The sequence below is a fragment of the Miniopterus natalensis genome, chromosome 6 (assembly GCF_054644295.1).
Source record: "Miniopterus natalensis isolate mMinNat1 chromosome 6, mMinNat1.hap1, whole genome shotgun sequence".
Taxonomy (NCBI): Eukaryota; Metazoa; Chordata; class Mammalia; order Chiroptera; family Miniopteridae; genus Miniopterus; species Miniopterus natalensis.
In genome coordinates this window covers 27,061,714-27,087,279 of record NC_142086.1, presented here as the reverse complement: position 1 = coordinate 27,087,279, position 25,566 = coordinate 27,061,714, and the positions used below count along the sequence as shown (strand labels likewise).

Sequence of the window (25,566 nt, the reverse complement as noted above, 5' to 3'; positions counted from 1 at the left end):
TACATGAAAGCAGGACTAACTTCACAGGCCTGAGAATGCTGTGTTCTTCAACCTTAAGTGGTCACACTGGATCCCCAATGCTAATTAATTCCATCATGCACAGCTGTTGTGTCACACATAGAGAACCATGACTTCATGTGTGAACTATGAGTGCAGGCAAGAGATCTGCTATCAATAAACCCAATCTCTCTAACTTGATCATTTAGAAAACTGGGCAAGACCTTCATCCATCAGTGTAGCTGTTGCCAACCTCTCTCTGATGGAGTGAAGCAAGTGAGGCAATACTGTCTCTTAATTTCATGCTCCAATGAGCAAACTGTGGCCCATGAGTCTGCCACCTGTTTTTGGAAAAACAACAGAGTCGAATATGACTAATACTGTATGGCTCATGAAGTCTAAAGTATTTACCATATAATTTTTTTAAATCCTTATCTGAGTATATGTTTATTGATTTTAGAAAGGGAGGAGGGGGGGTAGAGATCGATTATTGTCTCCCAAATGTGCCCCAACTGTGGATTGAACCCGCAACCTATGTGTGTGCCCTGACATGGAATCGAACCTGCAACCTTTCGGTGTATAGGACACTCCAACCAACTGAGCCATCCTGCTAGGGCCTATCTGAACTTTTACTGAAAAAGTTTGTTGACCCCTGCACTACAGTGAAATAATTAAACAACAAAAATAAGTAGATTCTTCATTATTACAAAGTTGGATTGCAAATGAAAAGTTAAGATGATTTTTTAAATACAGTTTTTTACTTAAACATATGACATTACAGCACAGATTAAACATTAGGGATTTTATGAATGTAAAGACTCGAATACACCTCCCTTGATCCATCACACACAGGAAAGATTGGTCTGAGAATGTTGCTCTTCTTTCAAGACATAAGCTGTTATTTTAGATGTCAGGCTTGGTGGCTTTGTGTTCATGATTACCTCCTAGAAGACCATATGCCGTCTCTGCATCTACCCACACCCCCAACCCCACCTTGATGAGCACAAGGTTTTACACTAAGGAAGTCAAATGTTGTTGCATGTGCAATGAATTTTAAAACTCTAGAATTTGTAAGGTTATTTCCCTCCCAGTACTGAAGATTACTCAGGTATGACAGTTACTTTGGCAGGCCCAGTTTTGTCCTTGACTTGACTAGCGATGCTATCGTAGTTAATTGTCTTCAGGTTCCTACACCTCAGTTTTCTCATCTGTGAAAGGAAGGGCTGGAACTGTATACCCTCTGGGGTTTGGGTTCTGAATTCCATGACTAGTAAAGGTAAATCCCAGTTGATTACCATCAATCCCAAGGGACAGATCCAATTTATATTATATTAGAATTTTGTTAAATCAAATATTATTTGAAATTAATGCTGCCTCAGATATGTTGGGCTCTCAACCTTTTGGTGCACCAATATGAGAAAAACAATTTAACCTGTGAATATACAATGAAAATAACTAATTCCAATTTTATAGTGATATACTCATTTCTGTATGCAATTTTCTGATTTCAATCATTGCAAAAATTGCTCTGTAAGGTAAATTGATTACAAGTAGCCTGACATTTAAATTTTATTATATTAGTCTGGAATAAAAATGTCTCAATGAACATTTTATGAGAGGTAAAATTTTATTTTGACATTAGTCAAGAATTTTCAGTTTAGCCAAGTTATCATAAAAATATACATCCACACACATTAAAAAAACACACCCAATACTGTAGTTATCTAAGTTAGTAGCCACCTAGCTTTTTGAAATCTACTAAAAATGAGATTAGGAAGGGGTTAACTATCAGACGGTTGAGGCTGGCATCCAGACAGGGCTCTGTTGTACTGGGGCACCCAGGCAAGGACTGCCATGAGTGATCCTGAGGAGCTCTAGTACAGCAATCTGACTATACCTGACCCAGATTCTGGATATAATTGAAGTTACTTCCAGCCTAGTATTCTATTAGTATATACTATACAGCTTTGAATCTCAGAATCCTGTTTTTAAAAATCCTGAATGATACATTTCAGAGTTCTGAAAATATAATTTGCTGTCTTAAAAGAATAATACAGATTACCCTTTGAATGTGACTTTCTCCTTCAGATGTAAACTTCATGCATAATTTCCTTTGGGATTTGCTGAGCTTTTTTGAACGCACAGGAGGAGTGATCTATTTATTCTCAGTTCATCAGCAGGGTCAATATTGCCTCATTTTACGCAGATCTAGTGTTTGACACAAAGGGCGGGGAGGCACAGACATGGTCTAAGTGATGCAAAACATGAAGCAAGACAGTCACAGACCTGAGTAAGAGCCAAACAAATGGTCCACAAATGCAGCCTTCCATGAGGCAATTCTCAATGTGCTCTTATCATGGGAATCCTCCTGAATTTCAGAGCTAGAAAGGATTTTAGAGATTATAAAATACACTCTTCATTTTAAAGCAGAGAGAAATGAGGTTAGGTGACTGATATACAGCCCTAGAGCTAACCAGTGGCACTGCTGGAATTAGAACTCTCCAGTCTACCAAACAGTCCCATACTATGCACCCCATGCTGCCCCATGGAGAGAGAGCAAGAGCCAACTACTAAAGAGATGGGTATACCAGCAGCAGGTCCTTGACTCTGGATTTTATTATAAACTTGAGAAAAATTCTCCCTCAACCACAAACATATAAGTGTAGTAATCAGAACAGCATCTTGTCCCAAAAGATGTGTGTGTGATAAGGAAGGTAAAGCAACTCTAGGATCTTCAAATTTCAAGGCACAGCTCTGAATAGACAGAAAAGCAGATCTATGTCATCAAGAAGAAAAAAAATACACTTTTTTTAAAAAAGAATGGATTTTGCTGGAAAGGAGTCAGGGTGGAGTAGGAAGACTCCACATCTGAGGGTGTTACTCATTTTTGTAAACCATCTGCCAAGAGTCAGAGGAAATCCCCAATAATCTCAACAGAGGAAAGATTTTTTTCCCCCAAAGATTTGATAAAAAAAAAAATCCATTCTCTACTTCTTTTTTTCCTGCTCATATAATGATAGCCTCAAACAAAAAGCTATATTATAAATATCCTTCAAAGGAAGTCATTATTAAATTGTCTTTACTTAAAAACTTCATATTACATAAGGAGTTACTGCACTTCTTCCAACAGAGTTACTCCCATGGGGGTATTCCCACAAGTGCAGGTCTAGCCGAATCGGGGCCATTCCTCTAAAGTCTTGCTGCAGCTGAATTCCCTCACAGCCACATGCCTGATGGGCAACAGCCTCTGTAGCTGTTCAGGTCTATGTTATAAAAAAGACAGAAGGCACTCTTATCCTCACACATTCTCCTGTAGCGCCTGGGATATTGAAGGCGATTAACAAGTATTTGTTGAATGAATTCCTATTGACTTGAAGCAGAGATTAGGCTTCTTATCCCATAACAATGTTCAGTGGCAAAATCAGAAACATCAATTGGCTTTGAAATGTGTTGGGTTTTGCTCCTTTCAAAAGCAGAGTGTCCAGTTGGACATCTTCAGAAGTAGCTATAGCCCCTTCCAAAGTGAGCACACTAAAAAATATGACCAGATACATGAAGCCCAATTCCCAGGTGTCCACTTGCAGAGTAGTGTCACATTTAGAGACATATAGACCCAGACTGGGATTTTGGGTCTTGCTTTTGCCCCTCTCAAATATTCAAAAGAACCTAAGAACTTGGAGAGCAGCGACTTCCATTAAATTTACTTGTCTTGTCACTCTAAAGACAGTGTCTAAACTTTCACATGACTGGACCTCTCTTACCTGTGCCATCCAGGTGCTGCTACTTGGCCCCTCTTCTATCTCTCTCGCCTCAGAGCTGAGGGCCCATGAGCTCCTGGCTTGTTACAACCCCCTTCTGGAGCGGCATCCTGAGAAGAGCAGCTTCTCAGTTTGTGCTGCAAGCTTTCCCCTGCACCCGAGGCACTGCTCTCCCTCTCCTTAGGGAGTGGGAAACGTGGGAGAACAGGAGTGGACCGAGGGGGACAGGGAGGGCTGTAAGGCCCCATCTGCTAGTAAGTGTTGCTCCCTCTCAATATATGAATGAAACAATTGCACAGTGGCCTGTCACAGGTGCTCACATAATGTGCTTTATGCCAACAGTTTTTTTCTTTAAATCCCAATTTAAAAAATGAGTTATTTCAAAGGGTTCAGTAAGCAGAAAGAACTTCAAGCTGCTTTCTTGGTAATTATAACTGCTTCAAGAAATTTTTGTGGCTGCTGATACTATTTTCTGGATTAAATATATACCCCTTGCAAGTTCACAACAAACATTTGTGCAAAAATTCCTGCTGTGAAGACATTACTTGGTGCCTCTTCAGGGACCCATTGGACATATAAACAAAATAGGTTGCCACCTAGTTGAAAGATTTGAGACATAATGAGAGACTTATGCTTACCAAAATTTTCCCGACAGACCCTACTTAGCTGAAGCCTTTCCATTAGAGAAAATAGAACTGGTTCTCTCAAATTAAGGCTTTATTCATACACACAAGCACCTTTAGATAAAAGACAAACCTCTCAGAGAAAGAAGACATTTAGCTGTTACCAGCCATTAACACCATATTATGAATGAGAATTTCAGACCATTTTCAAAGTGTAGGTTAGCAGGAATGGGGCACTGACTAGGGAAATTTTGATAGAGAGTAGTGATGGGAGAGTCTGGAGCTAAAGCATTAAAAAGAGAAGGCAAGTGTGGAGTAAGACAATGTAAGTTGTTACATATTGGGCTCCAGAGAGAACACTGAGAATGAGGTTGGGCCCTAAAGGTAAAAGGTGTTTCCACTTTTGCTTTTATATCTACCACCCACTCTGGATTTTTCCTCCCAAATTACCACAAATGACTTACAGAGGATATGGATAGAAATTAAAACAACTACAAGTACAAAGCTTGATGTATGATATATGTTTAACAGATGTTTATGGAAACTGAACTTCATTAGTCTGTTCGTTATTTCTCTTTTCTTGTCCCAACAAAACCACAGGTTTTTTTCAATTAATGGATCAAGAATGGGGGTCATCAAAAGTAGATTTTTTTAAATGGAAATTAAAACAGAAGATGTGAGGGTTCATGCCCATCCAATCAACTTGTACTTTGTCAGGGAAGGAATCACAGAAATGTGGCTGAGAAGGGACTGCCTTCCAAAAAAGAGGTAGAAAAGTGGGCAACTGATGATGGAATGTCATTCTTCCCTAAAGCACTGGATTCCCATCAACTTCTGCAACCTGGTAATTTCACCTCAATAGTGCAATGTATTTAGAGTTTCCTTAATTTAATAAAGCTAGCATTGCCATTAAAACAACTCTGTATATTTTAGAAAATGAAACTTACACCATAGAAATTAATGTAAGCAAAGCCAAATTTTATGTGAAAAAATTCTGTCTGTACTAAAAGGAATCTACATATAAACTGATGATTGCAAATATTTATAAAGCACCTTTGACATGTGAAAACTGCTCTCTAGGCCAAGAAGAGAAATGATGGATGACCAGTTAGTTTTAAAAGTATCTTATGGCAGCTGCAAATGTACACAAAGGCAATCAGGTTCCCTAAGCCCTCACTCACCTTAAAAAATCAAACAATACAGTTATTATTTTTGCCAGTCAAGGCTCTTCAACATGATGTTATCTTCATATGTGAATGTGTATTTTTTAAAGGCAAATAAACAGTTCCATTAGGTTTCCCTTTTCTGCTTATGGTGTTTGAGGCCCAGTGAGTAAGGCATTGAGATTTTTTTTCCCTAATGAATGTTAGATTTCTTAGCCACTGGCTGGAGAAAACACCCATAAACAATAAAAGCATCGCTGTGTTCTTTCACATAAACAACACGCATGATCCGCCCTTTGGAACAAGAGTAGCAAATACAGTCCTCATTATGAATAGATTGCATATTTGTGAGTTTGCCTACTTGCTCAAATTTATTTGTAACCCCCAAATCAATACTCACAGCACTTTCACAGTCATTCATGAACATGCACAGGGTAGCAAAAAAATGTGAGTCCCCAATGTGTACATTCCCAGCTGAGGTGGAAAATGGTGATATTCTGCCTCTTAGTTTCAGCTCTCAGGCTATAAATAAATGTCCTTTGCTTGGTCTGTTTAGTGCTACATTTTCCCATTTTTGTCTTTTTTTCTTAATGATTGACTATTTAAAATGGCCCCCAAGGGTAGTGCTAATGTGCTATGCAATGGTCATAAGCATCAGAAGGCTGAGTTGTGCCTTATGGAGAAAATATATGTGTGATAAGCTCTGCTCAATCACGAACTATAGTGCTATTGACTGTGAGTTCAATGTTAATGAAGCAACAACATATATTAAATAGGTGTCTTTAAACAGAAACATATCAAAAGGAAGGTTACGTATTGATTGTTTGACAAAATGTTGTGACCAGAGGCTCCCAGAAACCTAACTCTCTATTTTCCCTAGAAATAACAGTTCACTTGGTAATTCAGTGTTTGCAGCAACTTTATAGAACATAACCACTGCGAGTAATGAGAATCAACTGTATTATGCTCTGTGTTTTTCAGTTGAGAAAACTAAGACCCAGAGAGACTAAATTATTTCCTCTCTAAGGTCACTCATCCAGTTAGAAGCAGAGTAAAGACTAAAATTGAGGTGTTTTGTTTCCAAGTCAGTGATCATTTTTCTGCCTCATGCCTCTTTTCTCCCATCACACCTTGGTTATGGATAGAGAAGAGGGCTTTCATTTCTGCATAACATGGGATGCCCAGATCTACTCAGCATTCTCCTACCCAGAACACTATCTTTCAAATATGCCTTTTAAAGTGTTTAAAGCAGGCTTAAATTTAGCCTTGAAGTTGAAAGAGGCAAAAAACTATGTGACAGTGACAGTTCAGTTTAGGTTGCATAGTTCTAATGTTTGGGTTTGATAACTCGTGAATATAAGATATAGGGTAGAAGGAGATAAGACAAATTTATTGAATGTTCTCTCCTGGAAAACGTACCCAATTCCCATATTTTATCCTATCTAATAAAAATCAGTGTAGATTTTAGCAAATTAATTTACCTATTACATTCTAGAAAAGATTCTTGTTTCTAAGAAAATTAATCTCATTTTTTTTAAAATAATGCATAACAAATGTGGTCCAGTCTCTGAGGAGTAAAGGTATGGATTCAAATTTTATCTGACTCATTCCTGTTAAAACAGCTAAAATTAAAGAAATGAAAACACTGACAATACCAAGTATGGCAAGAATGTGGAGCACCTGAAATCTTCATACTTTGCTATAAAAAGGCGCTATAGACACTTTGAAAGAGCTTAGCATTTTTTATAAAGTTAAACATGCACTTTATACATGACATAGCAATTCCACTCCTAGATAGTTAGCCAAAAGAAATAAAAAGATACGCTCACACAAAAACCTGCAAGCAAATGTTTATAGCAGTTTTATTTATAATTGCCCCGAACTTAAAACAACCCAAATGTCCATCAACTGGTGGCTGAGTAAACAAATTGTGGTACAGCCATATAATGGAACCCTACGCAATCAATTAAAAAAAAAAAACCTGCTAATACGTGCAACAACACGGATGTTATCACAAAAGCACTATGTTAAGTGCAAAAGACCAGACCAAAAAATAAATAAATAAAAGGCTGCGTAATATATGCTTCTGTTAATAGAACATTCTGTAAAGGGCAAAACTAAAGGAGCGGAAATTCTATCGGTGATTGCCAGGAGCACAATAGAAATCTCTGTAGTGGTGAAAATGTTGATTGAAACTGACAAAATATAAAAATTTATAAGATTAGATAAAATAAGGAGTAGACAAATAAGAAACAGAGATATCTCTTACAGTATGTTCAAATTTAGAAGGAAAGATGAAAGGAAGTTATCTATTGCTTACCCCCCTAGATTAAGCTACAATTACAGAATTATATTTAATAATTAGCAAAAGTAATGTTAAAATAAGTCACATTTAGCCTTAGGGTGTCTATTTTAACATTTACTAAGAGAAGGGCACTCTGAAAAGTCAAACCTGATCCTGTTTGAGATCCTCTCTCTCTAAGAGACAATAGCAAGTTGTTTATAGACAGTCTAGGTAAAAAATTTCTCCTGTTTAGTTAGAAGTTAGTAACTTTTAATACATTGATCTGACCATTATTAAGTAATTTGATGTATTTAAAATAGTATAGAGAATTTCTGAAAGAATTTGTTGCAATTATTTTAGAAAACAAAGAAAAAGGATATTGAGAAACTAAAAAATGTTTACATTTAAATATAGATAAAAACCTTTAATCATTGGAAGTTGCTTCCTTATTTTGGTATGCTGCATTAAACAATAAAATTTTTGTAAGCAGTACACCCTCACTTCTAATGAAGAAGTCCGAGAAGCAGTGTCACTTGGGAGTGAGCCCCACTGCGGCCTTGGATGAGATGGAATGGAGAGGATGAAGGGGCCTCCCCACTTCTGAGGACAGAATGGGAAAGGATTCTAAAATAGTTTATGTCTAGTCACAGATGTGACTTTTCTAGTGGCATGCTGCCTGCTTGGATGATGGTTTCAGATCTGACTCAATTCTTTGCCTGCCCTCACTTCTTTTTTTATTTTAATATATTTTTATTGATTTCAGAGAGAGGAAGAGAGAGATAGAAACATCAGTGATGAGTCATTGATCGGCTGCCTCCCGCACGCCCCCTGCTGGGGATCGAGCCCGCAACCCGGGCATGTGCCCTGACCGGGAATCGAACCGCAGTTTCCTGGATCCTAGGTTGATGCTCAACTGCTGAGCCACACTGGCCGGGCCCTGACTGTTTTTTGGCCACAGCATCCTTCACAAATAGATTCTGCTTCAAAAAACCTTAATGCTTTGTTTGCTTAATTAGCCGTGTCCATCGAGAGTGAATAAAGGAGTGGTAGAAAACGAGCTGTGTTTACTGATAAAATAGCCCTTCCTTGGCAACTGTGATAAGACGATGCTCTGGGAAAGTCAAGTCCATGGTACGCTGAATCTGCTTGAAAGCAAAAGACCACATGTGGCCTTGTGAGTCTCTGAGTGATGATACATATTAATAAAAAAGACGTGAGGTCTAGACTAGACTTTGGCCTGGTAAGAGATGCTTAGCAGGAAGACTTCTTATTTCTTGCAACATAGATCATCCAATTGACACAGATACTGACTGGCCAACAAACTGGCCAGCTAGATGGAACTGCTTACCCAATTCTATGTTTTGTTACATGCTGTCTTTATAGGGTCTTAGTAACTGATGGTGAGTGTCTGTGATTTTTCTTTGAAATTATTTTATAAACAATGGTATATTTAAAGAGAGCAAATGAGTTGTTTAAAGCACTAAAAGTATCCATTAATGAATGACACTCTAGGTTAAATACTGTTAAAGTATCTTTAACGTCCTGAAAGAGCCCTAGTTTACGAACATACTTTCTGTGTCTTCAAAAATATCTTTCTATTTCTTATGCATTCTGCTTTGGAGTTAGAAAAATTTGCTCGCCCTCCCCAGATAGCACATATAAAGAAATTCCCTACATGAAATTTTCTTTTATTAAATAAACATTTGTTTATAATTTTGCAAGATGGCAGAGAAGGTCCTATTCAAAGCCTTCCCCACTCTTCCAAGCAAAATAAATCCTTTTTCTCTATGCTCCAACTCAGCCTTATTCATTCCTCAGTCACAGCCATTATTACACTGTATAATCCAGTTTAGTTCATCTATTCCTTTTGCTAGGATATAATCTTCACTGGGACAGTAACCATTTTTCTACTTTATATGTTTATTCTTACTATTTCAATGTTAGGTGCTTATAAAACGATTTTGTCTATAAGAGATAAGAAATTTCACAAAGGCCTATATGCTGGAGATATAATTATATCACCATAGCATAAACTTCAGCATGAGGTCAAAGTAACTAAGGCCAAGGAATTGAGAGTCTGGCCTGATCCAAATTTGTGCCAGGAGGCCCCACTAGTTCCTCAGAGGAATTCCGTGATGTAGGTCAGCTAGAGTGTGGATCTTGGATCTGGTCCTCTTTAAGCTGTCTGGGACAGAGGTTGGCTCCCCTGTACGATAGTGGGACCAATACAGACTCACCCTTGGCCTAAGGCTGGTTCTGAAATGAAGGACAAGGCCATTTGTCAAGGCCTTAGAAAACATGGTCCTCAAGCTGCTCCAAACCATCAAACGTTTTCCATGATTACTTTAAAAGGATATTTATTCACAAATTTTTCCAATCACTCTGATCAGCATTTATGCCATTTTTAAAATAATCCTGGAAAAAATAAATGATTTAAAAATTGTCCTTCAGGATTTATTTCCACTTATCTTTTGCCTATAGGCAAAACTACATGTCTAAAGCCATGCGCCAGTAAATAAAATTATCTGTATTTCTCATTCTGTTTTTGCTCCACTTAAATAGTCCTTTAAATTACAGTAAAAAGGCAGCAAACACACTCTGTGTATTGTTGCATAATAAATTAACTCTAAGCTCAGTGACTTAAAGAGCAAAGAGCATTTATTACCCACTCAGTTGCTGTGGATCAGAAAGGAACTTGGAAACAGCATGACTAGGTAGTTATAACTCAGAATCTCTTATGAAATTGCAATCAAGATATTGGCCAGGGTTGCAGTCATCTGAAGGCTTGACTGGGGTTGGAGGATGCACTTCCAAGATGGCTCACCCAGCCCTAGCTGGTTTGGCTCAGCGGCTAGAGTGTTGGCATGTGGACTGAAGGGTCCAAGGTTCAATTCTGGCCAAGGGCACATACCTTGGTTGCAGGCTCAATCCATGGCCCTGGTCGGTACACAAGCGGGAGGCAACCAATCTATGTGTCTCTCTCACATCAATGTTTCTATCTCTTTCTCTCCCCCTCCCTTTCACTTTCTCTGAAAAGCAATGGAAAAAAAATCCTTGGGTGAGAGTTAAAACGAAAAAACCACACACACAAGATGGCTCACTCATATGGGTAACAAGTTTGTGCTGCCTATATACGGGAAGTCCCAGTCCTCACCATGTGGAGCTCGCCACAGGAGCGCTTGAATGTTCTCATGACATGGCAGCTGGTTTTCTCCATTGGGTGATTCAAGAGAAAGAGACAGGTGTGGACTTTTATGACTTTTCATGACCTAGCCTCAGAAATCACACATCCTCAGTTCACTTCAGTACTCTAACGTATACACAGGCCAGCCATGACTCAGTGTGTAAGGGGACTACAAGGGTATGACTACCAAGAGGTGGGGGTCATTGAGGATCATTTTGGATATGCTTCCACATTTAAATTTCTTGCAACACATCAAAATCAATTACATAAAATAAACTGTGTTTGCATCTTAGTTATGAGGTTTTTCATGGACAATCTCAAAGCCCTTTCTGCATTTTTCGTGCATCTAGTAGCAATCCTTCAAGCCACTCACTTGATGCATCCCAATTCTAACTCAGTAAAACACATCTGCCTAGACATGGTGTTCTTAACTTTTATTAGCTCCCAGATTTCTTTGAAAATCTCAGTATCGAAGTACCAATCCACCTGAAAAATGTATACACCCACAAGTGTTATTACTTTAGGTTCAGCTTCTAGAGTTTTTATGAACTTCTGGAACTAAAAAAAAGGAACTTCAACCTGCAAGCTACATACACAATATTTTCAGCTGCCTGCCCAATATAAATATCATAGCTAATGTTCAATAGGCTGATATCCAGTATTCGCTGGAGGGCTACCAGCCCATGTAAGTCAAAATAACAGAACTTTTATGTGAAGCATCAAATTCACTGTTAGTTTCACTTTTATTTTTCTTTATTGACCTGGTGCAGTAAGCTGGTCACACTTTATAGTGGGCTTTCTTGAGTTTGGGCTACACTAAACAGATGCTTAGGGCTAATATTAGGCATTGACTTTAACATACATATACACACACAAGCGGAATGACTCTCACTAATATCTCAAAATGTCACCTATACCTTCCAGCCCCAATTTTGAACATCGCTCACCACCAAACAAGGCTATGTTGTTAACTGTGAATGCTGCTCAGGACTCCAGCTGGCTATGGGAAGAGACCGTTTCTAAGTATGAAGGCAAACAGAAGCTCATCCCAAGACCGAGGTCTCACTATCTCAAGCTAAGCCCTTTTCTACAGACATATATTATATACTGAGCAATGAAACGCACAGGTTCTCCAGATTTATAGAACTACAGTAAGTTAGCTCAGTTTCTCTTAAACACTTTCTTCCAAATAGTGCCCCAGTGCTTGGTACCGGTTATATAAAAAGATCAGTATTATTTCTCCATAAACAGTCAGTCTCATCAGAATCATCAGTAATAGTGGTTGAACATGCAGATGATCAGACCTCCTAAACCAGAATCTTGTATGAGTCTAGTAAGTGTGGGCAGGGTGATGGATGGAATGGGGGTAGTTGGGCTCTGTGTACTTAACAGCTTCATTAAGTTAGTGGTTTTCAAAGTGTGGTCCTGGGACCAGCAGTGCCAGCAGCACCTGGGAACTTTTGAGAAGTGCAAGCTCTCTGGTCCACCCCACCTCAGATCTACTGAATCAGAAACTCTGGAGACGTGGTCCAGCATTCTGCTCTAACAAGCCCTCCAGAAGCATCGGATGCTCTATCGAGCTTGAGAACCACTGCACTCAGTGAGTCCTTGCTCCTCAATGTAGTTTGAGAAATACTATCTCCAGGTTTGTTAAACAGCTATGTCTTAATGAAACAAAACACAATTTTCTTTCCCAGTTTCCATCTAATCATCTTGTACAACCAGGCCTTGTAGACGGCTGTAGTTTGCAAGTGCTATAAAGGGAGATGGGTAGGTGGCAGGAGGACTTCAGATTCAAAGCAGATAACTGAGTGCACATGCATCTCTCCTTTAAAAAAAATGAAGCAAAAAATTCTCACAAAATAATGACATCCTTAGAAAGAGACATCTCTAAAAGGATTTTGACTCTGTTAATGCTTATCCTTTAATGCCTTTTAAATTATTTTATAACACAATTTACAGGAAGTTTATTTAGTGTTAACGTCTGTAGTCCTTCTGTGGCTTGTAAACCTCTGGCCATGAAAAGGAATGTTTGAAATGGATGTTTCTGGGACACCACAAAAACCTTACAGATGGCATGTGAGCCATGGGTTATGACAACTTTGGAAAACACTACAGTAAATACTTGTTGTCTTAATTTTCTGACATAAATGAAAACAGATGCTTGTATTTTATGGCTGATTAAGAATAAGTGTTATATAATGCAATTCATCAGTCAGCTTTAGGAGATTATAAGACTAAATGGTGTGGGGTTTTTTTTGTAAACAGCTGATAAAGGCACCTGAAAGTATTTGAAAAAGTACTGACATGTTGAAAAATTATGAATGTGGGGTTTCTTGCCATGAGGATATGGAGAAGGAATTTTGACTAACCTGGAGTATGAAGTATTGTTACTTTTTAAAATTTCTTTTATTAAAAATGTTTAAAATTATAGTTGACATACAACATTATATTAAGTTCAGGTGTACAACAGTGATTAGACATTTATATACCTTACAAGGGAATCACCACAATAAGTCTCGTAGCCATCTGGCACCATACAGAGTTATTATAATATTATTGCCTATATTCCCTGTGCTGTATTTTACATCCTTGTGTTCAAGGATTTTTTTATTAGTCATTCTGGTGATTCAGTTGTAAATATCAATACTTAAAATTTGAGTTACTATTCCCCAAACAGGATAATAAAAATAATTACTTTCTCCAGTGAAAGAGTTTATAGTTTTGCAACTAGATTATTCTACATAAGAGCAAAACCCTAAACCACAGTGATACCAGCATTCTAACTGATCAAAAATCAATGGTGCATCACATCCAGTTTAGTCTTTTTCTAGGACTTTCATCTGTTTTATATTTATTTGGTTTTTTATTTGTATTACAAGGAGAACCAGCACAGAGCAGAATGGCACACATGTGTAAGCCACACATATCTGGACCTGGAAACCTAATTATATACATATTCACTAGTCGTTATTACTGTTGGGATGATTGAAAAAGTCTGAAAGCTGATCAAATACATAAAAGTTTCTATGGCAGATATCATGGAGTCTTCCAAGCACAAGGATCAGAACTTTAGAAAGATATGAAAGCAGAAAAGAGGAGGGCTGTAGAGAAAGCCTGAGAGGAAAATTTGGAAGACATCCATTGAGTACAGCAAACCAACGGGAGTCTGGTATGTTAAAATGGTGTTAGATGCCTGCAACTGTGATCCAGCTGCCAGTTAGAAGATCAAATTTCATGGAGACATTTGACACAGAAACTTGGTTTCATGGAAGTGTTGGCTACCAGTCAAATGAAGAGAAACATGGCATTTGAACTAAAGATCCAACTCAATGAGCCACTGGAAAACTGCAAAATTCTTTGCAAGTTCTTCAAAATACCAAACTCCAAAAGCAACAATGGAATAAAAATCCAGGAGCAAAAGAAAAGTGACCTTACAAAATAACACGGTAACATCTGGCTTTTATCATGCATGTGCTGTTGCTGCACTTAAGGGACATAGTAAGTTCTGCCATATTCAAAACTATTTAAGAACGAACGATAGTGTTAATACATAGCTATGGCTTGCCCAAGCTGATATGCGCAGCGCTTATCAGATGAATGTAGATTTGTGCTTTCTGAAAGTTTCCCGATGCCAAGATAAATGAGCGAGAAAGCATGATATTTTCAATCAAGTGGAACATTTAGCATGACATAGAAACACCCACTCCTGCTTTGAAAAAAATAAAAATAAAGTGTGCATTGTCTTCCAAAGGGATGATTCCTGCTGTATCCAAACAGATGAAGGGCCAGCTGTGAGGCAAGAATGAGGACCAAAGTGGCCAGCAGCAGAGGCTGGGGTGGAAGCCAGGAGAAAGTTCTGAGGCTCTAACGGTGTCCAGGGAAGGGGGAGAGAGAAAAGGAGGGAAGGAGGAGGGAAAGAGAGAAAGAAGCTGAAGGGAAAGGAGGGTTAGGAAGAAAAAGAGGGACAGTTGGAAGAAGAACCTCATCAACTGACTAATCAGACCAACCCAGGACCTGAGAATCAGCCAGCCAGACTTGTCCTTCCAAATCTTTCACAATAAAAGGTAAATCTGCTCTGAACAGGACCTTCCAAACCCCCGCAGGGAGAGTTGGACTGGGAATAGGAGCAGAATGCTGATGGCAAGAATTTTGTTTAAAAAATCCATAGTGCCATGTCTCCTCTCCTCAGTCCCTGTGTCCCTGGGAGGCTGACACTACGCAGGCCCAGACACAGTGGACACGAGCATCCAGCAACAGCGTTCTTTCAGCTCAGTGTCTTTTCAGGAAATGTCCAGGAGACCAGAGCATCTAGGAGATCCTCTAGCTGCCACAGCGGGTAATGAGGTCTTAAAAAGGTGTCAGGACCACTTCATAAGTTGTATAAATGTCTAACCACTACAGTGGACACCTGAAACTAATGTAATATTGAATGTCAACTGTAATTGAAAAGAAAAATTAAAAATTTAAAGAAAAATGTGTCTGGTCTTCCCATCTCCTCTTACTTAGGTTAAGAAAGTTACTACCAAAAAATCCATTAAAGTCACCCTGATATTATTTATTGGTGGAGGCTAAAAACAGAACTGTTATTTTTATTATTCCCTTTTTTCAAGGAAGAAAATCTGATGTTGAGAAAGGTCAGGGCATGTGTCCAGGCTCGCCTCTACTCCTGGGCTTTACCTGCTGGCCCCTATTGCTATTTTCCAATGTTTACTTTCCAGTTCATAACAAAACTACAGATTAGTATAAACCTCCATGGGAGAACATCTTCTAATTCTAGTAAAAATGTGAGTACTCCAGGATTCATTCTGTGACAACAGGATCAGTCGGGTATTTGAAAAGGGTGAGCCAGGAGAGGAAGGGAGGGGCTGTTCTTCAGATGACCTGACACCTTGTCCTAAGCTTCCTGGCTAGAGATGGCTTTAACTCCATTTAGGAAAGTGAAAGGAGAAGGAAACTCTGTCCTGCATCCCCTGCCAGCATATCAGCAACAGGACTGAATTCCAGCGCTCTCTGCCAGCAAGACTTTGGCAGCCGCCCCGAACCCCTCCTTCAAGGGCAGGATCTGCTGCTCTCGGAGAAGGAAAGCCTGTTAGGTCTTGGGCGCCCACACGCATGTGCACAGAGGACTCAGCAGGCCCCCTGGAAAACCAGAATGTGTTCTTATCAGCTAACAGAATGGAAAAATCAAAGGATGACATTTGAGGAAGACGGAAATCTGGAACTCCACATTGGCAACGTGTGGGGAGCAAGGCACCCCCCCTCCCCCAAGCTACGTCCTGGCCAGGGCTTGTTCTGCACACAGAGAGGACTGTTCACTGTATGCGAGGCACAGCGGAATGCGTTTCAGAGTATAAACCACCCCAAGCACTCACAAATTTTCCTCGACATAAAACAGAAAGAAGGTGAGCTGGAATGTGTACACAGTAACATGCACAGCTAAAGGAACCATTTCCAAAGGCAATTCGAATACCTGGGCCTTCTGAATAGGGAAATTTATTGAATATTTGCTTAAGTCCTGTGTTTTGTATTGACTGAGATCATGGGGTGTTTTGTTTTTCTTAACATATTACACAAATTTATTTTTTCATATACACACACATACACACATACACATCACTTAAAGCCAAGTGTATGACAGTACAATTGGAATAGCTTAACTCCTGCAAATTTTGGTTGAAGAATTATTAAGACATTGACAGTTTTATCTAAAAGAAAATTGCTTTTGTGTGGTCAAGTCATCGTTTTAAATACAACTAATTTCGAACTCTTTGAAGGCAGGCAATGTCTTACTCATCTTTGTAATCCTAATATGATATTTTTTAAAATGTTAATTGAATGACAGAATGAACAAATGTAAGTCCAGTCCTGAAAAACACAATCTGCCATAGCTTTTCAGATCTGGCTTCTGAGATTCTGTAAAAGTAGAGATCAGCACTTTTAACACCAAAAACAGAGGTTATTCCCAATTATAAATATTTCTTTATTTTATATAACAAGAAGGAATTCTCATTTTTTTTAAAATAACGTTTTAAAATCCTAGAACAAAGCAGCAAAAACTAAACTAAAATAAAATAAAATAAAATTTTTAAAAAATCACCTTTAAATTAATATTAAAACTTAATTAGCAAAATAATTTACTTGCAACTTTTACATTTTATCCTGCACTCATCCAAAAAGATTTATCAAGCACTTACACATCCAAATTTTCAAAAACTATTGATCAGTGGTTCCCAACTCTGGCCACATTGGAATCACATAAGAAATTTTTAAAACTCTCCCACCTCAAACCAATGAAATCATAACTAAGCAAGGAAGCAGAACAGTACTGATATTTGGAAAGTTGCAGTTATTCTAGGTGCAGTGAGGATTACAACTCTTGGGATAGATGTTATAGTATTTGTACTCATAGCTAAACTTAGTTTTAAAGAAAACACTGAATTGCTGTATGACAGGTGAAGCTTGAACTGGACCTCAGTTTTCCCTAAAGTTAATTTCTAATCTAAACAGAAGGTACTTGGAATGGGTAGCTTCAGCCTGGTTTTCTTATGTATGGGCTTTAGACATACAGTCTATGACTAGAGAATGATTATGAATGTTCTATAAAGGCAACACACCTACCTCCTTTTCAGATTTTCACAGGGAGGAGCATTAGTTGACTTTACAGGGGGTAATTGCTATACCAAGAGGACATAAAAGCCTCAGACTAGCTTCAAGGCTCCCACATTTCTATCAAAATCACTGGGACTACAAGTCAGGGTTTTGTTAGATCAGGGAAACCTATAACACACTCTAAAAATCTTACTGTGGAAGGTTCTTGGTGAGGAACCCAAGCTAACATTATGAGCAGTGGAGTAAGTCCTGATTCAGTCTAGCTGTCCACAGAACCTTCACAAAGTAGACTGAGACTTGAATTTACCAGCCTTCTCACTATGTACCTCCTAGACCTTTGGAACCGTCCCAACACAAAAAGAAACTATGGGCTAAAGGAAAACCCCACAAGGTATTCTAGCATTAAGGATTCTATAAGCATCTGGGTGTCATGTTAAGAATACATTCTGTGTATAACCTAAATTTTGTGTTTTGATTCCTAGAGCCTATGGAAAGAATTGTTTTATCAACACAAAAAATAATCTGAAAGTCAAATTGGCAGTTAGCCAATTTAGGGGCATCTGCCACTAAAGGCTCAATTCTGTGGAAAGGGGATAGGGTATTAATGCTCCAACCAGTATATTCTCTGGAATTAGATTTTCTGTATTCATAGTTCTACTATAAGATTTTCTAGCCATGTGACTTCAAGCAGCCATTGCCCATTTTGTTGTGGGGAGACTCTAAGATAACCCCTAACAATCCCCTCCTCCTGCATGTGTTTCCTGTGTAATCATCTTTTGTGTCAGTACCTGTGAGTTGCTTGTAACCAATAGAATATGTCAAAGGACTTGGCCTGTCACTTCCACGATTGGGCTACATAAGATTAGGATTTCCATCTTGCCTGCAGACTCATCTGGGCCTGTACATTTTAATGAAGCAAGTGGCGGTAATAGAGGCCCATGTGGCAAAGAACTTAGGTGACCTCTGGTCAATGGCTGGTGCAGAAATGAAGCCCTCAAACTAATAACCATCAAGGAACTGAGTTCTACCAACAACCATAAGACTTGGAAGTAGATCCTTTCCCAGTCAAGCCTTTGGATGAGACCCCAGTCCTGGCCAACACCTTTGTGAGAGACCTTGAAGGAGGGGACCTACCTAGGCCAGACTCCGACTCTCAACCCTCAGAATCTGTGTCATAATAAATGTGTTGTTTTAAGCTGCTAAATTTGTGGTAATTTGTTATGTGACAGTAGATAACTAACATATTCCTTAAGCTTAGTTCCCCATTTGTGAAATGGGGACAGTAATAATGTATATTTCATAGGCATAAGAATAAAATGAGATGATTTATATAAACACTTAGCATTAAACCTCATGCATGATATATAATAATATGGTGAATTATTATCATATTCTTTAAACATTATTTTAATAGAATATATGTATATAAACCATTGCTTTTCTATTTTTAGCATGTTCCTTCTTTAAGTGATACTATTTGTTTTTACATTTTTATTTTACTATTCTAGTAATCTCTCACATTAGATTATCCTATCTATTTTTTAGCTCACTTTTATTAAGTTCATCTATTTACATTCCATATTGTTTCTTTTTTAACTACTTTTATTAATGACAATCAGGGAATTGGCAAAGGGGAATCTTGCTGAGGATGGGGACCCTGATGGAGTGGTTGGTCACATCTCCTAAATGGCCCTCCCATCATCAGACATTTCATTTTTGTCTTAGACATATCTTTAGTCAACTGACATTAACCTACAAGAACATTTTAACTGTCTTTTCATTAATACAGTAAACTAGTAAATGTATAATTGACACAGGGCAACCCCATATTTAAAGCTTGGGTTCTAAACATGATAGTCTTAGTACCAAAACAAATTATACTTGATCAATCTTCACATTCCTAATACAAGTTTCTCTTGTCGTAGGGGCTGAATCTCACTGTTACCTAGAAGATGCTCAATAAATTGTTGGATAGACAAACAAGTCAATAAAACTGCTAAGAACCTTTAGAGCTGTAAAAGATGATAAAATAGTTCTCTGTGGTTTTTGAACTTGTTTTCTTTTAGGAGTAGGGCCCTCTTTTTCTTTTTTTCAGTGTGCTCTTTCATACAGTCCCACCAATACATAAGTATATATTACTCAAATAATAGCAGAACCCGTCCCACTGGGCTTATTTTTACTCCTCACTGCTATTCTCCCCACCACCTCCCTGCCCTAAGATGAAGGAAATCCTCTCCTGCCCCTCACAGGTATCAATCACCCTTTGGAGAAAGTGATGCATTGTTTTGTCAAAGTGAAGTTGGGAGGTCTCTGTGGAGAGTGAGAGCCAGACCCCAGTTGAGTGGCTGGAAAAGTTTACAGAGCAAGATGTAGGAGCCCCTCTCTCCAAAGACAGCCTCTATGTAATCCATCTTGGGGAGTCAGGGTAGATTGAGACAAGGAAGACAAAGTTGCAGCATGTGTGGACTTCTTAGTCTTGGCTTCCCCTCTGAGAGCTTTAACACCTACTGAGCTCTGGCCCCTGGGGGTTGCCTGGGTCTGGCCCTACATCTATACCTGTTGGGAAGACCCCTCACCTGTTAACCATTCTCCTTTGCCCCAACTTGGATTTGTCTTCTAGGCCTCTACTTTGAGTGCCATATTTTTTTATAATTCTTGATTCTCTGTCAGGATTAGGTTATTCTGCTTGTTCTCAAAGCTGTTTAGATTTCTTCCAGATGATGATCTCACTTCATTATAATTATGCCTACACATGCCTGTCTCTTCCATTAACTGGTCAGCTCCCTGAAGACAGGTGCCAAGCCTCAGTTGCTATACATGTACAAAGACTATAATTTGTTACTTGAACAAATTAATATATCTTTACATGGAGCAGGGAACTGATACTATGTAGAAATTAAGGGTATGGTCTTTTGGGGCAAATCGCTTAAACACTGAGGCACACAATTTTATGCTCTATAAAATGGGAGTAATAAAACGCCTGCTTCATAGGAAAGCTTTTAGAATTTAGTTAGATTTTCCACATTAAAAGTATTTAGCCCTAAATGACCACAACCAATATGAGCTCAAAGAGTGTTACCTATGATAATAACAGTTATTAATAGCTATGAGAGTTATTGTTATTATCACCTGCCCCTGTGTTTTTTTCCCTTGGAGTCAGAGAGTTCTACCTTGCCAGGTAAGAACCTGAGGCAAAGAGCCAGATGCTCCTTTCCTCTGCCACATGCCCTCAGCCCATCTGATTACACTTGTATCTTGGATGTTCCTCTGTGGCTTTCCTCTCATGTGCCTCAGGAGGGAGTGATCGAGTTGGCTGGAAATAGTAGCCTTTGCCTTCTGGCTGATTACACAGGATTTTCTGCAAAGAGGTGTGTCAAGCCCTTCATGTCTCATTATAAGCTTTCGCTGGCTCCCTTCACTATATAGCATTCTCTGTGGTTTTTATTTCAGCCTGTACTCCAGGAAAAAAAAAAAATGTTCTACGGTGCCAAGAACAAAGATTCCGAGAGGTAGCTGGAGCACAGGGACTTTCAAAGGTGTAAAACAATGTGGTAATTCTTCTCCAGGGCCTGTGTGTTATAGCTTAATTCTCCTCCTAAAAAACAAGTTCAAGGCGATCTCTCCTGGAGGCTCCATGAGGCCTTACCAACCTCCAGGGAAAAGCTGATCCTAAGACAAAGGTGCAGATTTCCATAGACAATCAAACACTGTGTTGACAGTGGTCAGGCTGGAGTGTGGATACGGTAGAGACCTTCTCTCATTGTAGAGCAACACTTATTCCCCTGCCCCACCTTTCTGCCAAGAACTTGTCACCACATTTTCTATCCTCCAAGAAATTTATCTGACAGTTTGGATACAAGATCACATATTACTTGGTATGCATATTTTTTCAGTATTGACCTACTTTTCTGGGGCCCAATAAATATTTATTGAAATACTTGTTATATGTCAGACTCTTTACTAAAAGCTTTGCATCTCTTATCTTACTTAATCCTAAAATACTATGAGATTATTAACATTATTCCCATTTTACAGGTGAGAAGACTGAGATGTAGCAAAGGTAAATGGTTTGCCAAAGAATATAGTCATTGAGAAGTGGAGTGGCAAAGAAGTCTGTTAATAAGAGTCTCTAATCTTTTAAAAAGCAGCAAAACTCTTCTCATTTATTTTCTTTTTTTAAAAAAATATACCTTTATTGATTTCAGAGAGAGGAATGGAGAGCGAGAGAGAGAGATAGAAACGTCAATGAGAGAGTCATTGATCGGCTGCCTAGCCCGCACCCTGGGCATGTGCCCAGACCGGGAATCGAACCCTGATTGCCTGGATCCTAGGTCGACGCTCAACTGCTGAGCTGTGCCTGGTTGGGCTCATTTATTTTCTATAAGAAAGTATGTGACTAGATATGCAACATGCATAAGATATGCAATAAGTGCCTTCTTATTAAAAATTATTTATTTTCCTATGAATAACCAAATATATATATTTATGATGATGATGATGATGATGATGATGCATCACAAATAGAACAGAATTTCAAGTCAGGAACCCAGAATCCAGTTCTGGTTCTGCCATCAATGTGAGAAAGTTACTAAACCTCCCCTGCCCTTGGCTGTCTTCGTTTGTAAAATACATGGTTACACTACGTTGGTAGTTACCAAATGTTGGTCTGTGATGTTCACTGAGTCTGTGGTAAAAGGAGAAAACTAGGAACAATGGATATATTTGTATAAATTTATTAATTTTATAAACATGTTAAAGTAGCTTATTTTTATGAATAATGAGGATTTTTCCCTTTGACACCCTTGCATGGCAAAATTCAAGTATGCCCTCCATATCAGGACCCTGATTTTGAAAATCCATACGCATTTTTATTGGTTCATGAATCCAAAGGTCTGGGAACCACTAGACTAGGTGATCACTAGTGTCCTTTCTAGCTTCAAAATTCTATCCTTTCTTAAATCACAAATGATGTTTAACTGACTCTAAAGTAGAAAGGAAAAAGAAATGTAAAACTGTTTTCCTTTTTCTTGCTTAATTCAGCATTTCACCAAATGTGTTCTGTTGAAAGACAGCCTCTGGCAAGCTATTACAGCTATTCCACTAGAAAAGCATTAGTCAAATGAATTTGGAAAACAATAGGTTAAAAAAGCTGGACAGGTTTCTTACCTAAGACGTTTCAGAACCTGTAAAATTCTCATGTTTATTGTGACTCCCCCAAAGCAGACAAAGCATGAGTGCTCCCCAAGTTATTGTTGGAGAACAGATGCCTGCCCCAATCCCCTTTTGAGGACAGTACACCTATTGCTGAAACCCAATTTGAGAAAGGTGACTTCAGATGAAAGAAAGTTCCTCAGGAGCTTTCATAATAAAGAAAAAATATAGCATTGAAGACAAGAAGACTTCCATTTATTTTATAATATTACCAAAACTATGGATACTTTCAAAAATTACAAAAGAAGCCTGGATAAAAAGACTTCAGATTGAAGTGCAATGGACTAACCAAAAGTTTTAACAACTTTTTTTTTTTTTTTAACATACAAATAAAAAAAATTCTGTCAACAGATTTGTATCCAGTGATTACAACATGATAATTAAAGCACTTGGAATTTGCAGTAACAAAATTGTGGCTATCATCCCTGCACCGTGAGTACAAGGAAAAAACAAAACAAAACAAGGTAAAAACTGAGCCTGAGAAAGCCCCCACATTGCTCTCAAATGGTGTGTCCTCATTAAATATTTGTGCAGGAGGAACAATCAATTCCGAATGCTCGTGGCTCATAATCAGTTTATGAAAACACTACTACTATGGTCAAAGAACAAAATTCTTGATAGAAGATAAAAATCTAACAGTGTGTACTTGTTTCTATTTTTCTTTGCATAATTACCCTGAGCTGAGAAGGTTTACTTTGCCTTTTGATTGCTTTTTAGGTGATCATGTAAAGTATCAACTAGCCAAACTCTTCAGCCTTCACAAATCCTAGATTCAACTTTCACTCAACACACTGAGGAGAGAACAGTTTTTACTTGGGACAAACTAGATACAGGGAGGACCTAGGAAGGGCCTTTTGGATTTTCTGACACTAACAGCCTTGCTTTCTGACTCTATGCAGCAGGTTTTTGACAAGCCTGTGGCTCTGCATTACCTCCATTATTTTCCATTATGACTGCATGGTAAGTTTCAGCCTGTTTTTCATAATCCTGCTGACTATAGCAGTCTGCAACCATAAAAAGCCTTCGCGGACCTGGAGTCGGCTTAGAAAAGTGCCTTTGGAAAGGAACAAAAACGTACATGTAACGTTTATGTTCAAAGACAGGAGAGCGGAGGGCTCTTGTTTTGGTGCTGATGGCCTCAAGAGATTGTTTTTAGCATCTGAATTTCAAAATTTTAACTTTCTTCTGATGACATTTGTAAACAAAATACCAACACTAAAATGAGAGCACTTTAGCCAGGAAAGGGGGGAGTGTCCTGTCCAGCAGATCAAAACCTTGTCCAAACTGCACTGGAGAGATGTGTCTATGAATTAGCACATGTCCTATGCACAGTGCCCAGGATCCTTAAACCTCCAAGTTAACAGGTATGCTCGAGGTTTACACCAAAGACTGAAGGTTTCAGAATTAGCCTCTTTATAACCTTAAGATAGTACTGGCTTAGTCTCTGGGAAGGCAGATAAAAACACCAAACAACTCTTTTTAACAGACTACAATGCCCATCTATGCAATTTGATTCAATATACAATACTGTAGTTTTAAACTATACCATTCAAGCTTCTGTGAACATCTGCTAAACCTAATAAGAAGTTGGTTTTCATTTTTGCAATAAAGAGATCCACTTGAAAAGTAAATAGCAGAGGGGGGAAAAAAGTAAAAGTTTAAGCAACTCCCTCACACATTTGAACTTGGACTCTCCACCCTATAAGTCTATTCCCCCCATCTGGAAAAGTAGATCACATATAACATCAACATTTCAAAACTAGTCTCTCTTAAAAATTACTGTTAAAACACAAAACATCAGAGCTACTTGCCTTTTGGCAATTTCTGTGCATTTCCCAGGGCTAGTGCAACACTTCCACAGAGAAGGAGACACCCCAGGCTGGACAGCATGTTGCATTTGCCACCTCACACGGGGAGTGATGCTGGTGGGTGTCCCGCAACCCTGGAGCTGCATTTAAGTGGACTGTCTCCCAGTGACAGAGGCGGGCGGCTGCACTGAGTTGTACTGTGGGCTTACTCACAGGGGGTGGAGACAAAATGACATCACACCCTTTCTCACACACACCAAAAAAAAAAAAAAAAAAAAGGCACACAATAGTGAAAATATATCATAACATTTCCTGCTAGGTTATAACTGTCTGTCTCTTCCCTCTGTGACATAAAAATTGAAATTACAGTCAATCTATATTTGTGAAAGAGAAAGTATTTAGACAATCTTGAAACACTGGTGGAGCTATTTTTAAAAATCCAGAAAAGACATACTTAAAACCATTGGAACGTTAAAAATATAAAATAAAACCCTATTAGGAAGAAAACTGTTTTTAATTATCTAGTACACCAATCCAATTCTTCTTTTAAATGGGAGTAAACTCATAAAAAATGCACTGTGAGCTATTCTGAAGTTCCAATATCATGAGCAACATTTAAGAGTAAGTACTCAGCTACACAGCTATTCACTGTACAGACATACACACTCACATACAGATATACATATAGTCTCTAGATATTAGACATAGAGATACAGTGAGTTCACTGTCAGTGATGATCTGCAGCTCTGGGCCCTGTTCTGTAATAGTATCTTTGCCCACATTATTATAATTTAATCCTCACAGTGGCTGTACAGGAAACATGGTGTTATCCCTACTTTACCAGTGAGAAAAACAGGTTAAATGTCCTGACCAAGCCAGTGTATTCTAATGGCAAATAATTTGGATGGGCTTTGGAATAGTACTGA

The 25,566-nt window shown here is 38.5% G+C and overlaps 1 protein-coding gene across 1 annotated transcript in view; it reads right to left on the bottom strand.

The window, feature by feature from the left end:
- ABI3BP (ABI family member 3 binding protein) overlaps nt 1-24,802 on the bottom strand; it is a 216,198-nt gene extending 191,396 nt beyond the window's left edge. Inside the window, exon 1 of the mRNA XM_087818121.1 lies at nt 24,644-24,802. Coding sequence (XP_087674247.1) covers nt 24,644-24,722 — 79 coding nt within the window. The 5' untranslated portion in view covers nt 24,723-24,802. The remainder of the gene's footprint in view (nt 1-24,643) is intronic.
- Nucleotides 24,803-25,566: the final 764 nt, after the last annotated feature.